We start from the raw sequence: 14,171 nt of genomic DNA, 5'->3' as shown, positions 1-14,171 counted from the left end.
AAAGAGAGGCGTAAGGTACCAAAGGGACATTTAAGTCAACAAATAAACAACGCCATGGCTAAAAAAATAAAAGACTAACAAACAAACAATAGTACACAAACCACAATATAGAAAACTAAAGACAACAAGATAGCCATTAAATAGTTTTTAACCAGGGTTATAATTTAGTTGCGATAAGACGTGTCACGGTACTTGTCTATCCCAAATTCATGTATTTGGTTTTGATGTTATATTTGTTATTCTAGTAGGATTTTGTCTGATGCTTGGTCCGTTTCTGTGTGTGTTACATTTTAGTGTTGTGACGTTGTTCTCCTCTTATATTTAATGCGTTTCCCTTGTTTTTAGTTTGTTACCACGATTTTATCTTTTGTCCATGGATTTATGAGTTTTGAACAGCGGTATACTATTGTTGCCTTTATTAGTACGCCAAATACGTGTTTAGTCTGCATAAGACTCATCAGTGATGCACAAATCAAAAAAGTTAAAAACCCAAACAAATACAAAGCTGAAAAGCATTGAGGACTCAAAATTTAAAAAGTCTAAAGTGGTGGTGATCTTGGCTGCTTCAAAAGGTTTAGATGTTCCTGCTACACTGAGAGAATAACTAAGTAATACTATATCAATCACATTATTTATTTATTGAAAACAAAGTATAAAATCTGAGCAAGGTAAATATCCTTCATCTGTTGAAGTTATATCACATGTTTTTACAAGTTTGTCAAGTTTTGTGTTTATATCCATTGGTACATCTGTCTGTGTGAAGTATCTTCTACATCTATGAAAATTTATTCCAATCTTACATCTGCCTGTATGAGGTTTCTTCCAAGTCATTGAAAATTGATTCAATTCTATCTATAGCTTCTTGTAATATAGAATAGCCCTACAATACACAAATTATAAATTTAAATCTATATATATACAGAAACAAGTCTTCAAAACAATCATAAATTTAAAATCAAGAATCCACATACTTTACTTTAAGCATAGCATGCTGAAATGTTGCACCTGTTGTTTTTTTTTTTATCATGATTGAATTTACTTTTACAGGTTGTTTTTTTCTATAAGCACATGATAAGTATTACATCCAATTAAACTCATCATTCATTAGTGTAAAATGTGTCAAAGTAAGGTGCATAAAAATTTCATGTAAATTTCCTGTGTATGTTGAACATTTCCAGGTAATTTCAACTTCATGTTTAATGTTTTCAATTCAAATTAATTCACATTAAACTTTCCTCTACCAATTAACCAGCATCTATACATATATCTATAAATAAACCTGCATGTATAACTTTTCTCAGTAATTTAACATGCATGTATAACTACCATGTAAATTTACCTGCATGTTTAATTTTCCTCTGTGATTTTTATCAGCATGTACATAGTTTTCAACTTTCCCCTTAATTAAATTTACCTTAATGTGCAACTTTCCCCTGTACATTTACCTGAATGTTTTTCTTTGTAAGTAATAACATGCATCTAAAACTATCATGTAAATTTCCATGAATGGCTAATTACTACCTGTTAATCTTATTTGCATGTTCATAGTGTAAAACTTTCCCTGTAAGTTGTCCTAAATGAATAACTTTTTCCTGGTACTTTCACTTGAATTTATTACGTTTCCCTGTTAATTTACAGACATGTTTAACTTTCCCCCTGTTCATTTAACTAAATTTTAGGCTGCAGGTAAAATGAATACGTAAATTTACCTGTATATATAGCTTTTCTCTGTAACTGGACAGCTGTTTAGGTGATGCTGTTTCTAAAAGTGGACTAAAACTTTCCAATTCCAGGTGTTGGGGAGGAAGAGGGGTGGCTACAGGGAGGACATCTTTCTGAGGGGACCCAGCTCCTTTCTTTCTGCTTTTCGATGCTGAGGAGGCCATTTGCTTACCATGTGAGGGTGATAAGTTATTCTTCTGGTCGTTCTAAAAATAGACATAAAGTTTGTAAATATCATTAGACCAATTATTTGCTGAGGAGGTAATTTGCTTGCCATGTGAGGGTGATAAGTTGTTCTTCTGGTCATTCTAAAAATAGACATAAAGTTTGTAAATATCGTTAGATCAATTAATTGCTGAGGAGGTAATTTGCTTGCCATGTGAGGGTGATAAGTTATTCTTCTGGTCATTCTAAAAATAGACATAAAGTTTGTAAATATCATTAGACCAATTATTTGCTGAGGAGGTAATTTGCTTGCCATGTGAGGGTGATAAGTTATTTTTCTGATCATTCTAAAAATAGACATAAAGTTTGTAAATATCATTAGACCAATTATTTGCTGAGGAGGTCATTTGCTTGCCATGTGAGGGTAATAATTTGTTCTTTTAGTCATTCTTAAAATAAACAATACAAGATTAAAAATGAGAGTAGAAATGAGAGACAACGACTGGACCAATCAGCAGATAACAGCTGAAGGTCACCAAGATTGTTATAACTCATTATCGAAGGTCAAGATGGGGTTTAATAAGATGCAGAAAGATAAAAGATGGAGAATGATAGGGCTCAAATATAAATAATAGATAAATGACAGAAAAAAAAACCCAGAATGACGACAAGTCTATGCAGATAATATAAATTACAAATTGTAAAAAAAATGAAGAAAAAAAAATGAATAGTCTATTTGCCAATTTCCATAATAAATTTTAGAGATCCCTTTTTTAGTTGTCTCCCTTATGCATGTTATGTGGGACATTAATTATTATTTATAATGGAGAGCTAGCAGAAAGAGAAAAAATGTGCCTAATGTGAGTAATTTTTTAAGGTTTTCAAATCATTAAATTACATTGATTTATTGTTCAGCTGAATACTTTTGACATCAGAAATTATTTTACATAAATAATTAGTTAAACTGCAGATACATCACTTTAAATTCATCATACTTTGCATTGGCAAAAGCCTATTTTGTCTGGTATAGAACCAGTCTATGATTGATAAAGGGGAGTAATTTGTTTGAAAATTGTGAGGGTTGGCATTCCACTAACATGTTTAACCCCGCCACATTATTTATGTATGTGCCTGTCCCAAGTCAGGAGCCTGTAATTCAGTGGTTGTCGTTTGTTTATGTGTTACATATTTGTTTTTCGTTAATTTTTTTGACATAAATAAGGCAGTTAGTTTTCTCGCTTGAATTGTTTTATATTGTCTTATTTGGGCCTTTTATAGCCGATTATATGCGGTATGGGCTTTGCTCATTGTTGAAGGCCGTACAGTGACCTATAATTGTTAATGTTTGTGTGATTTTGGTCTTTTGTGGATAGCTGTTTAATTGGCAATCATACCACATCTTCTTTTTTAAAATAACGGAATTAAATCAGTAATTGGCAAATGGACTATTGCGATTTCTTTAATGACCTGTCCACATACTTTGTTTAAAACTTATGTTATTCCTTTTGTCATTTCTGTTGTAAAGGTTTTTTCTATTTTGTAGTTTGACAGGTTTTTTTCATTCTACATATCAAGACTTATTGATATCTATAAAAATAAAATATGATGCCCCACTATTGGGAGAGGATTTTATTTTTAACTAGACTGTAAGCTTCACAATGGTTGAATATGACAGGAGATAACGTAAATTCAGAAGTTATTGATTGACTTTAGTATTATGTTTTTTGAAGAATGGAAAAAAAATGGTGATTAATTATTTTAATTTCATGATAAGTTACAAAATCTAAATATTGCTATACTCATTCAGTCACATCATATCTGCCAACTTTCACGATTAAGGCGTGTACTACACGATTTTTACCCTTTGTCACGATTGCAAGATCGTGATCGTGAAAAACCCTCTAAAACAGGATTTTGTGAAAATCTACACGAAAAATATGATTGTTCCCGATTTTGAACTGTGTAAAATGGAATACAATTGTGTTCAGCCAATCAAATTCTATGTTTTTCATGATCAAATTAATCAGCCAATCAAAAAAGTTTTCCCTCAAGAATAATCTAACATCCTAGATTTTGAACTTGTGTTGTGGATTCCTCTGTTAAAATCGTGAACATTGCAAATGTTTTTTCACCTTCAAGGAGGTCCTTACATAGAATAAGAATAAAAGTATGACTGATTGACAAACTTCAATGATGCAGTACTACCATAAAGATATGGTTCCCATTAGTAAAACCCTGGCAATAATTTCCAAATGAAAAAAAATTATACAACTTACCCCTTTTTTATTTTTTGTTTGGATAGAATTTCTCCTCTTGTTCTTTTTATCTGAAAATAAAATTTAGAGGATAAATATAAGAGAGAAGAATTAAAGAAAAAAACAATACTAATCAATTCTTTTACAATTCATAAGTTCTTACCATACCTGCCAATGAGGCCTACAATAAAATATTGTTTGTTTCCCCAATTCCGACCAACCCTGCAAAAACAGTCCTACTCACAAAATTTTGTTGTCAAAACTAGGTCAAATATTATTTTATTCATTTCCAATTTGCAGGCTTGCTGGATCGGCAGAGATTGTTCTAGCCTTTTGGAAAAACATAAAATAATTTCCCTACCTACCTACCCACACCTGGCTTGGCAGGGTCGGGATTGGGGAAACAAACAATATATTGGTTTAGGCCTTATAAAAAGTCTGCTTGCTGTTCTATGTGAGCCAAGACTTGTGTTGAAGACCGTACTTTGACCTTTGATGCTTTACTTTTTACAAATTGTGACGTGGATTTAGAGTTGTCTCTTTGACACTTAAACCACATCTTCCTGTATCTTTATATCACATACCTATTTTTTCCTCATTAGTTTCCTCTGGTTCCAGTGGAGGGACAGGAAAACCAGTTTTGTAGGTCATTATATAGGCTGAGTGGGTGAAACTCTCTATCATATCATGAAGCACTTGCTGGCTAAAATGAATGATGACAAGCATTAAATCATATCTACCTTGCCAGATTCTTTACATGCCTACTACAAGAGCAGGCCTAGGTAATGTTGTAAAATAGTGATTGTTATTGTTTGCTGTCTCTTCATTTTTTTTATTTTTTTTTTATAGTTGTAGAATAAATTGGGACTTTAATTTTCTCTTCCATGGTCCTGTTATAGCTTTCTACTTTATAGGTTTGGCTCATTGTGAAAGGCCATATGACCAGATGGTCCAGAAATGATCTTTTTTTCTAGTAAGAACCAATTCTTAAAATTGTAATTATGCATATAAATATGAAGTGATGACGCTTGTGCATCACATTTAATTTAAGCATAGCAGGTTCACAAAAAGCCTGATAACAAATTTCTGAAAACTCTATATGTACTCCTCAAAATAGTTTTTTTTAAGCCAGAGAGATTATTTTTAATAATTCGTTTCATTTATAGGCCCTCCTTGCGTTTTCACATTTTCTAACAATGTAAAAATTTATGTCTGGATAATTTATATATTTATACCAAACAAGGGAGATAACTTAACAATTAAAGGGAAACAATTGTGACTTACCATATAAAATTATGTTGCAGGTTTAAGTTGGTGTACGGTACAAGATGTTTAAACGACATGTCTGTAGTCAGAGCAGTGTATTCATTTGTAAACTCAAGTTGTTTGTCATACTTCTGTTCTAAAATCTCTGTGTAATGATCATGATCTTCAGATGGTAATTCCATTGAATCCAGCATACATATTGACTACAAAATAGAAGGGAAATTGAGTGATTTTCAAAATTAACTTTTTAAAAGTCCTGAAATTTCTTACATGTACAATGAGCAATACAATTGTACAACCAATGCCACATGTGAAGCAAGAAGTGCTTTAGAAACGTCAGAGATCACCGGGATTTTGCAAGATGTTGTTCCTGTTGTTCAGTTTTAAAAATTGTGACATGACCTTCAACTTGTCTTTTCATTTTTCTATCTTTGGCTCATGGTTTTAAATGTCTTTATGTATCTTTCATCCCTTTTAAGACTCATGGTTTTAAATGTCTCCTTGTATTTTCCGTCCCTTTTATGGCTCATGGTTTTAAATGTCTCCTTGTATCTTCCGTCCCTTTTATGGCTCATGGTTTTAAATGTCTCCTTGTATATTCCGTCCCTTTTATGGCTCATGGTTTTAAATGTCTCCTTGTATATTCCAGCCCTTTTTATACTGGGTTGTTAAGCACAACAAAAAATTATTATGAAATTTTGCGAAATTTTTATATAAACCATTGCATTGTATTTTGTTCAACAAGTTAAAAGTTTGAGCTAGAGTTATTTTACTTTGTTCATGACTGTTCACTTGTAGTTGAACCTAATTTTATAAATGATTCACACAACATTCATTACTTATGTGGAATTTAAATTAAAAAAATGGATTCTTGACAAATTATGAAATATGGTTATTTAAATACATATCATATTGTAACTTAAATACCAAATTATCACATATCATTTTGTAACTTAAATACCAAATTATCACATATCATATTGTAACTTAAATACCAAATTATCACATATCATATTGTAACTTAAATACCAAATTATCACATCTCATATTGTAACTTAAATACCAAATTATCACATCATATTGTAACTTAAATACCAAATTATCACATATCATATTGTAACTTAAATACCAAATTATCACATATCATATTGTAACTTAAATACCAAATTATCACATATCATATTGTAACTTAAATACCAAATTATCCCATATCATATTGTAACTTAAATACCAAATTATCCCATCTCATATTGTAACTTAAATACCAAATTATCCCATATCATATTGTAACTTAAATACCAAATTATCACATCTCATATTGTAACTTAAATACCAAATTATCACATATCATATTGTAACTTAAATACCAAATTATCCCATATCATATTGTAACTTGTAACTTAAATACCAAATTATCACATATCATATTGTAACTTATATACCAAATTATCCCATATCATATTGTAACTTAAATACCAAATTATCACATCTCATATTGTAACTTAAATACCAAATTATCCCATCTCATATTGTAACTTAAATACCAAATTATCACATCTCATATTGTAACTTAAATACCAAATTATCACATATCATATTGTAACTTAAATACCAAATTATCCCATATCATATTGTAACTTAAATACCAAATTATCACATATCATATTGTAACTTAAATACCAAATTATCACATATCATATTGTAACTTAAATACCAAATTATCACATATCATATTGTAACTTAAATACCAAATTATCCCATATCATATTGTAACTTAAATACCAAATTATCCCATCTCATATTGTAACTTAAATACCAAATTATCCCATATCATATTGTAACTTAAATACCAAATTATCACATCTCATATTGTAACTTAAATACCAAATTATCACATATCATATTGTAACTTAAATACCAAATTATCCCATATCATATTGTAACTTGTAACTTAAATACCAAATTATCACATATCATATTGTAACTTATATACCAAATTATCCCATATCATATTGTAACTTAAATACCAAATTATCACATCTCATATTGTAACTTAAATACCAAATTATCCCATCTCATATTGTAACTTAAATACCAAATTATCACATCTCATATTGTAACTTAAATACCAAATTATCACATATCATATTGTAACTTAAATACCAAATTATCCCATATCATATTGTAACTTAAATACCAAATTATCACATATCATATTGTAACTTAAATACCAAATTATCACATATCATATTGTAACTTAAATACCAAATTATCCCATATCGGGCCAAAATAAAAATATGGTTTGTTTCCCCTCGCCCGACCGACTCAGAGAAATCCCGCCGACTCAAAAGTTTTTATTCCGCTTTTTGCAACATTTTTTTTTTTATTTCCGGAAATTTTTCAGGGTTGTTTCCGGTGCCGATGATCATTTTATGGTGACCAAAAATCAGCGGTATTGTTTTTGAATTTCAAACATCCTGTATTATTTTGTACACATTCCGATCACGTGATCGACTGGTTTATTTATCCGAGAGATCGTTAATTCACCCAACGATGTCAAATATGGTAGGGACCAGTTCAATAAATGATCAAAATGGCGCCATTTGCAAAACTTTTACTGCCAAATAACATTTCCTTCCTCCAATATTTCGCTTTTAAAAGATACCGAAACTTAAAAAAGGAATGGACAGAGACATTTAATGAATGTCTCAGGTGCTGAAAAGTTCATTTCTAAAAAATATAAGGGAAGTGTTGTACCCCCTTCTCTGACCAGCTGACAACGTGGTCTCGACCATTCATTGAACCATCTATGACTATATCATTACTTTTTCGCGTTTACTACCGAACTGTCAAACCTGCATTGTTTGAAGGAGGCAACCCTGTTATCAAGGGATTCATTATAAGCCCGTATATTACGATTACTTGTCCATATGTGGCTCTTTTTCAAATGGATAAGGGAATAAGACAAAACGAAAATTTTGTGTAGATATATATGAAATATCGATATTTGTCAACCAATCATCAATATATATTGTTTAAATATTGCTTTAAATTTAATGTAAACAGAGGATGGCTTGGATTAGGAATAGTATTTAATGATTAAAAGGCCACAAATGTAAACAGGAAGTTATGTCAGCCAGTAAGGGAGATAATTTGGGAGAGAAAGACCTAAAAGAAGTATTGTCAAATCTTGAAAAAACAAAAAGGAAATGTACAACACTACCTTTTTGAATGTGACCTGTATTCAGATGCCAGAGACAAATTATTTCATCAAATATACTTCATAACAGGACAAATTCCAACAGATCTAGATAATTTATTAACAATCAATTTGCCAAATGGAGAAAATATCAATCAACTATTAGCGGAGTACATAGAGGAAACAAACCGTTTTAGTGGATAATTTGATACAAATTTCTTTAAATTTTTTATATTTTTAATTTTTCATGCCATTTCAATAACCTAATAAACCATTTTTTAAATTTATTTCACTTCAAACAATAATTCTATAATATTTTTAAAGCGCCACCTACAATATATAAGTACAAAGGAGAAACTACATTTGTGATAATTATTTTACAAGAGAGGATAATTTACAAGAGAAATTACTCTGTCATCACGACAAAGATTGAAGATTGAAGAACTTATCTGGTGGCACATATTCAATTGTTTTAATATAGAATTATCAAACACAACCTCTAAAAATCAATAACAAACCAACTGCGCGACGCGACAAAGTCTATGTAAAGACATTGGGCATGGTTGTCGTTGTTTTAGATGTCACAATAAGAAATTCAGAGGAAAGCAAGAAAATTTGATTCTTATTAATATTGGTGATTTCCTCAATGTCAGAAGCAAAATCTTGAGTCCTGAGCTGTCAGAGGGTAAATTGTTTGATGGAACATTCTTCAGGTTGAACAACTACAGTACATGCATATATATATTTAAAACAGTTTGCTACTTAGTAGTCAGACTCACTGTCAAAGAGGGAAAAAAATCACAGTCATGAACAATTCTGAAATACAAATCCAAATAAAATCAAATAAAATTAATGTCAAGTTGACACCTGACACAGAGAGCTACAGACATACACATAATCGATTTGTTTTGCTCTGTTGGATATTAAAAAAAATATCAAGATAAAAAAAAAAAAAAAAAAAAAAAACCTACCTACCTACCCACCTACAAAAATGTGGGTAGGGGTTTGGGGAAACATACATTCTTTTAATTGTGGCCTCATATTGTAACTTAAATACCAAATTATCACATATCATATTGTTATCATATTGTAACTTAAATACCAAATTATCACATCTCATATTGTAACTTAAATACCAAATTATCACATATCATCAATACTTTCCATGACATAGATTTTATACAAACTTACAATCACTTCACAGCATTATTTTGTTTGAACTATCATAGGAAGTGATCAAACTTGTAAGATTTAGATATCAAGTCTGTTCCATAGGATTTTGATTGCATTTCATGAATTTTTTACCCAAAAACTAAAATCTGGAATTCAAAATTTGTGGGATTAGTTTAGTTTAGTTTAAACATATTTTGTACTATATAATGAATTGGGAAACAAGTTATTGCAACTTATATTAATCCCTTTTAATTTTGGGGGTGCAAGTACTGCCTTGTAGAGGCATTAGCCTTCTCTTTTTCAAAATCTACAAGGGTGTCTTTTAGGTACATGAGAAATGGCTCTCTCTTAACATGGGTCAGCCATTTATCGACCCCTTCTGACAGATTATCATCGTTTGTGGGATGTACTTCTGCATCTTTCACTTCTATTATTCCTTGAAAGCCATTTTAAGAAGGCCTTTTTCTTTTCTGTCAGGACTCAATACACTATTTTCATATTACCAACTTTCCACTCCAGAATTTATTTTAATTTTATTTTTCTATGTTTTTTGGACAGGTTACCTAATCTGTGGTAGGACATCCTGGTACTTGGTCAAGTACGAGAAAGGAGTAATTTGTTACAACAGCAAAGAAAAGTGCAATAAAGACATTATTTTATTAAAAAAAAAAAAAAAAAAAAGTACGAGAAAGGTAAAGAATTTAAATTAAGCTTTCTATCAGTACGGTTTTGGTGAAAATTAACTGTTTTTTTGTTTTCTTTACACAACTTAATCATTAGAAAAGGAAAACTTTCAGCCCAAATAGCACCAATTATATTTTATTTCTTATGCCTGGGTAGTAGGGTTCATAAACAATTTATTTTGTTTAAATCTACAATTTAAAAAAAACAACCTATTTAACAAGTAAAGTGCGAGCTACTGCTCACTGATGATACCCCCGCCGCAAGTGGATAATATTAATAGTGTAAAATTATGCAAGTGTTCGGTAAACAGGAAGTTGTCGAGTGATCAATCTGAAAACGCATCACACTGTATAGCTGACTTAGATAAACCCTGAAACCAAATTTCAGAAATCCTTGTATTGTAGTTCCTGAGAAAAATGTGACGAAAATTTTCAACTTGGCTATCATGTGTAAAATCATACAAGTGTTCGGTAAACAGGAAGTTGTCAAGTGATCAATCTGAAAACGCATCACACTGTATAGCTGACTTAGATAAACCCTGAAACCAAATTTCAGAAATCCTTGTATTGTAGTTCCTGAGAAAAATGTGACGAAAATTTTCAACTTGGCTATCATGTGTAAAATCATACAAGTGTTCGGTAAACAGGAAGTTGTCAAGTGATCAATCTGAAAACGCATCACACGGTACAGCTGACTTAGATAAACCCTGAAACCAAATTTCAAAAATCCTTGTATTGTAGTTCCTGAGAAAAATGTGACGAAAATTTTCAACTTGGCTATCATGTGTAAAATCATACAAGTGTTCGGTAAACAGGAAGTTGTCAAGTGATCAATCTGAAAACGCATCACACGGTATAGCTGACTTAGATAAACCCTGAAACCAAATTTCAGAAATCCTTGTATTGTAGTTCCTGAGAAAAATGTGACGAAAATTTTCATTCAACTTGGCTATCATGTGTAAAATCATACAAGTGTTCGGTAAACAGGAAGTTGTCAAGTGATCAATCTGAAAACGCATCACACGGTATAGCTGACTTAGATAAACCCTGAAACCAAATTTCAGAAATCCTTGTATTGTAGTTCCTGAGAAAAATGTGACGAAAGTTTCATGGGACGGACTGACTGACGGACGGACTGATGGACGGACTGATGGACGGACGGACGGACGGACTGACGGACGGACTGATGGACAGACAGAGGTAAAACAGTATACTTTTTTAAAGCGGGGGTATAAAAATATGTGTTGGTGTTAATAAAAAAAAAGTATTTTCTATCCCTAAACCCCATACTGGTATATTTAATTTTGATATAGCCCTAATCCAAAACTCTACCTGTGTCATATTGTGAACTGTAAAAGATTCCTCTGGTTTTATTGATATCAGATCGCTGTTACATACAGAATCATATAACACCTCCATCTCTTGTAGTTTACCACTGTGGTAGAAAAGCTGAAACATATAATAGTTCATTAACTAATTATAACTAGAACTGTGAGTGAACTTAGATTATCTCCCCTTGTATCATACAACAACTCCATCTCTAGAAGTTTACCACTGTGGTAGAAAAGCTGAAACAAACTATAGTTCATTTACTAATTTTAACTTGAACTGTGAGTGAACTTAGATTATCTCCCCTTGTATCATACAACAACTCCATCTCTAGAAGTTTACCACTGCGGTAGAAAAGCTGAAACAAACTATAGTTCATTAACTAATTATAACTAGAACTGTGAGTGAACTTACACAAGGTGATGCACTATTGTATGTATATATAAAAGAATATAACTTAGATATCATATAATTCCTATAATTTGCATTTAGGTCTGTGGTAGAAAAGCTGTCAAACACACAATAGTTTTTCACTTATTATAACAAGAACAGTGAGTTAACTCATATATATATTTTATGGTAATAAGCATTGTTAAAGTCTAATAACATTTGGTTGATGCAATCTAAAGTTAAAAAAAAATGAAACCAATTTTGTAATGTAGATGGAAGTGGGTTATACTGTAACACTGCCTCTCGGGAGCTAGAGTCGGACACCAGAGAACACAATGAACATAAAGTAAAGGGATCTTTTTATTGTGTGTATGTATATTAGGATAAAATATTAGGGTCGACGTCTAGTTGGTTTACCGTCGACCAAAACACTCTACCGATATTGATTTTATATTTGTTTTGTTATTACTGTATATTTACTAAATATTCGTGAAATAAAATACATGAAATAGAACAGTTTAGATGCTTTATTATTATTTATAAAAATGCTGGACTGGTAGTGGTACAGCTCTGTTCCTGGCCTAGTCCGGTTCCTAGTATGGTTGGTCTTATCTATAATTAACCTAAACAGAGACTTTACTCTGTCACTATCTAAATATTATTAAACTACCAATGTGTAGCGCTAAACTCGATCACATTAAAGTAAATCAACCAGATTCACTAACCCACAGTTTATAATAAGTCTCAATTCCTTAAGACATAATAAATACAATCAACAATCAACAATTCTTTATAGGTAATCACAAAATCGTTCCTACCATAAAGCTTCCGTAATAAATATTAAATACTTGACTTTCTTAAAGTTTGTCACCTAGGAATTTCACCTAACAAAACAAGTTGCACAAAACTATATATTTATTTGCACCAAGCAATATTTACACCAAGGATTTTCACCTAAAACATTATTTGCTCCAAGCAATATATTTACACCCAGGAATTTCACCTAAACCATCAATTGCACCAATAAATATTTGCACCAAGGATTTGCTCCCGATTTGGCACCTAAAGTTTGCACCAATAAATATTTGCACCAAGGATTTGCTCCCGATTTGGCACCTAAAGTTTGCACCAATAAATATTTGCACCAAGGATTTGCTCCCGATTTGGCACCTAAAGTTTGCACCAATAAATATTTGCACCAAGGATTTGCTCCCGATTTGGCACCTAAAGTTTGCACCAATAAATATTTGCACCAATAAGGGTACTAAATATTTATATATATATAATAAATGACAATAAGTCTATAATGGGTGCAATTTAGTATTTACTAACTTTTCCTAAATCTACTGTGTTTTCGGACATTCTTTTTATACTTTTGAATTTACCGCTCTACTTAACAATCTATCTAGTGACTGCCTCCCTTTGTTACTGATTTTAGTTTTATACCAATATCAGCCAATCACTAACGTTCTTACTAACGAACGACCAATCAGCAGCCATGTTTCTGATTAGGAAAATTCCCTTCAGAACAACTGAGAATGTAAACACACGATGTTTTCACAGAATAAAGATGTTTTCCATCGGAATAATAACTAGAACCAACATGTTTAATACTCTTGGTGATATCTACACCTATTGGATAACATAATACTTGAACCACAAAGGTTATTATTCTAAATTAACAACCAAAATATCGATATCAACACTACGGTGACCAATTGGCAAGTTGTCACTGCAAGTAAATCCTTATCCTTACAAAATAAAGGACTTAATATTATTATACTTATCAATGCTATAATTGTCCAACAAACTGTTTATCCCCCCAGAATTATATAAAAGACCGATTTCAAGCTCTTGTGGGAAGTACAGATAAACTTCCGTTCTGCCCCGGCTACCAAAACAACGTTGTACGAACTAGACACAATATTTTTACCACCCAAAACAATCAATTATTGTACAATCCTCAAGTCATATGAACTAAAATACATG

At 31.4% G+C, this 14,171-nt stretch overlaps 1 protein-coding gene across 1 annotated transcript in view; it reads right to left on the bottom strand.

Moving 5' to 3' along the window:
- Positions 1–619: 619 nt before the first annotated feature.
- Positions 620–14,171, bottom strand: part of LOC134718168 (MYCBP-associated protein-like) — a 47,990-nt gene continuing 34,438 nt past the window's right edge. The window contains exons 16-21 of the mRNA XM_063580657.1: positions 11,796–11,912; positions 5,427–5,611; positions 4,727–4,845; positions 4,164–4,213; positions 1,710–1,928; positions 620–880 (exon numbers count right to left, since the gene is read on the bottom strand). Of these exons, the coding sequence (XP_063436727.1) occupies positions 797–880; positions 1,710–1,928; positions 4,164–4,213; positions 4,727–4,845; positions 5,427–5,611; positions 11,796–11,912 (774 nt within the window). The 3' untranslated portion in view covers positions 620–796. The remainder of the gene's footprint in view (positions 881–1,709; positions 1,929–4,163; positions 4,214–4,726; positions 4,846–5,426; positions 5,612–11,795; positions 11,913–14,171) is intronic.

Source organism: Mytilus trossulus, chromosome 5 (genome assembly GCF_036588685.1).
Source record: "Mytilus trossulus isolate FHL-02 chromosome 5, PNRI_Mtr1.1.1.hap1, whole genome shotgun sequence".
Classification (NCBI taxonomy): Eukaryota; Metazoa; Mollusca; class Bivalvia; order Mytilida; family Mytilidae; genus Mytilus; species Mytilus trossulus.
This window is presented reverse-complemented; position numbering and strand designations above follow the sequence as displayed.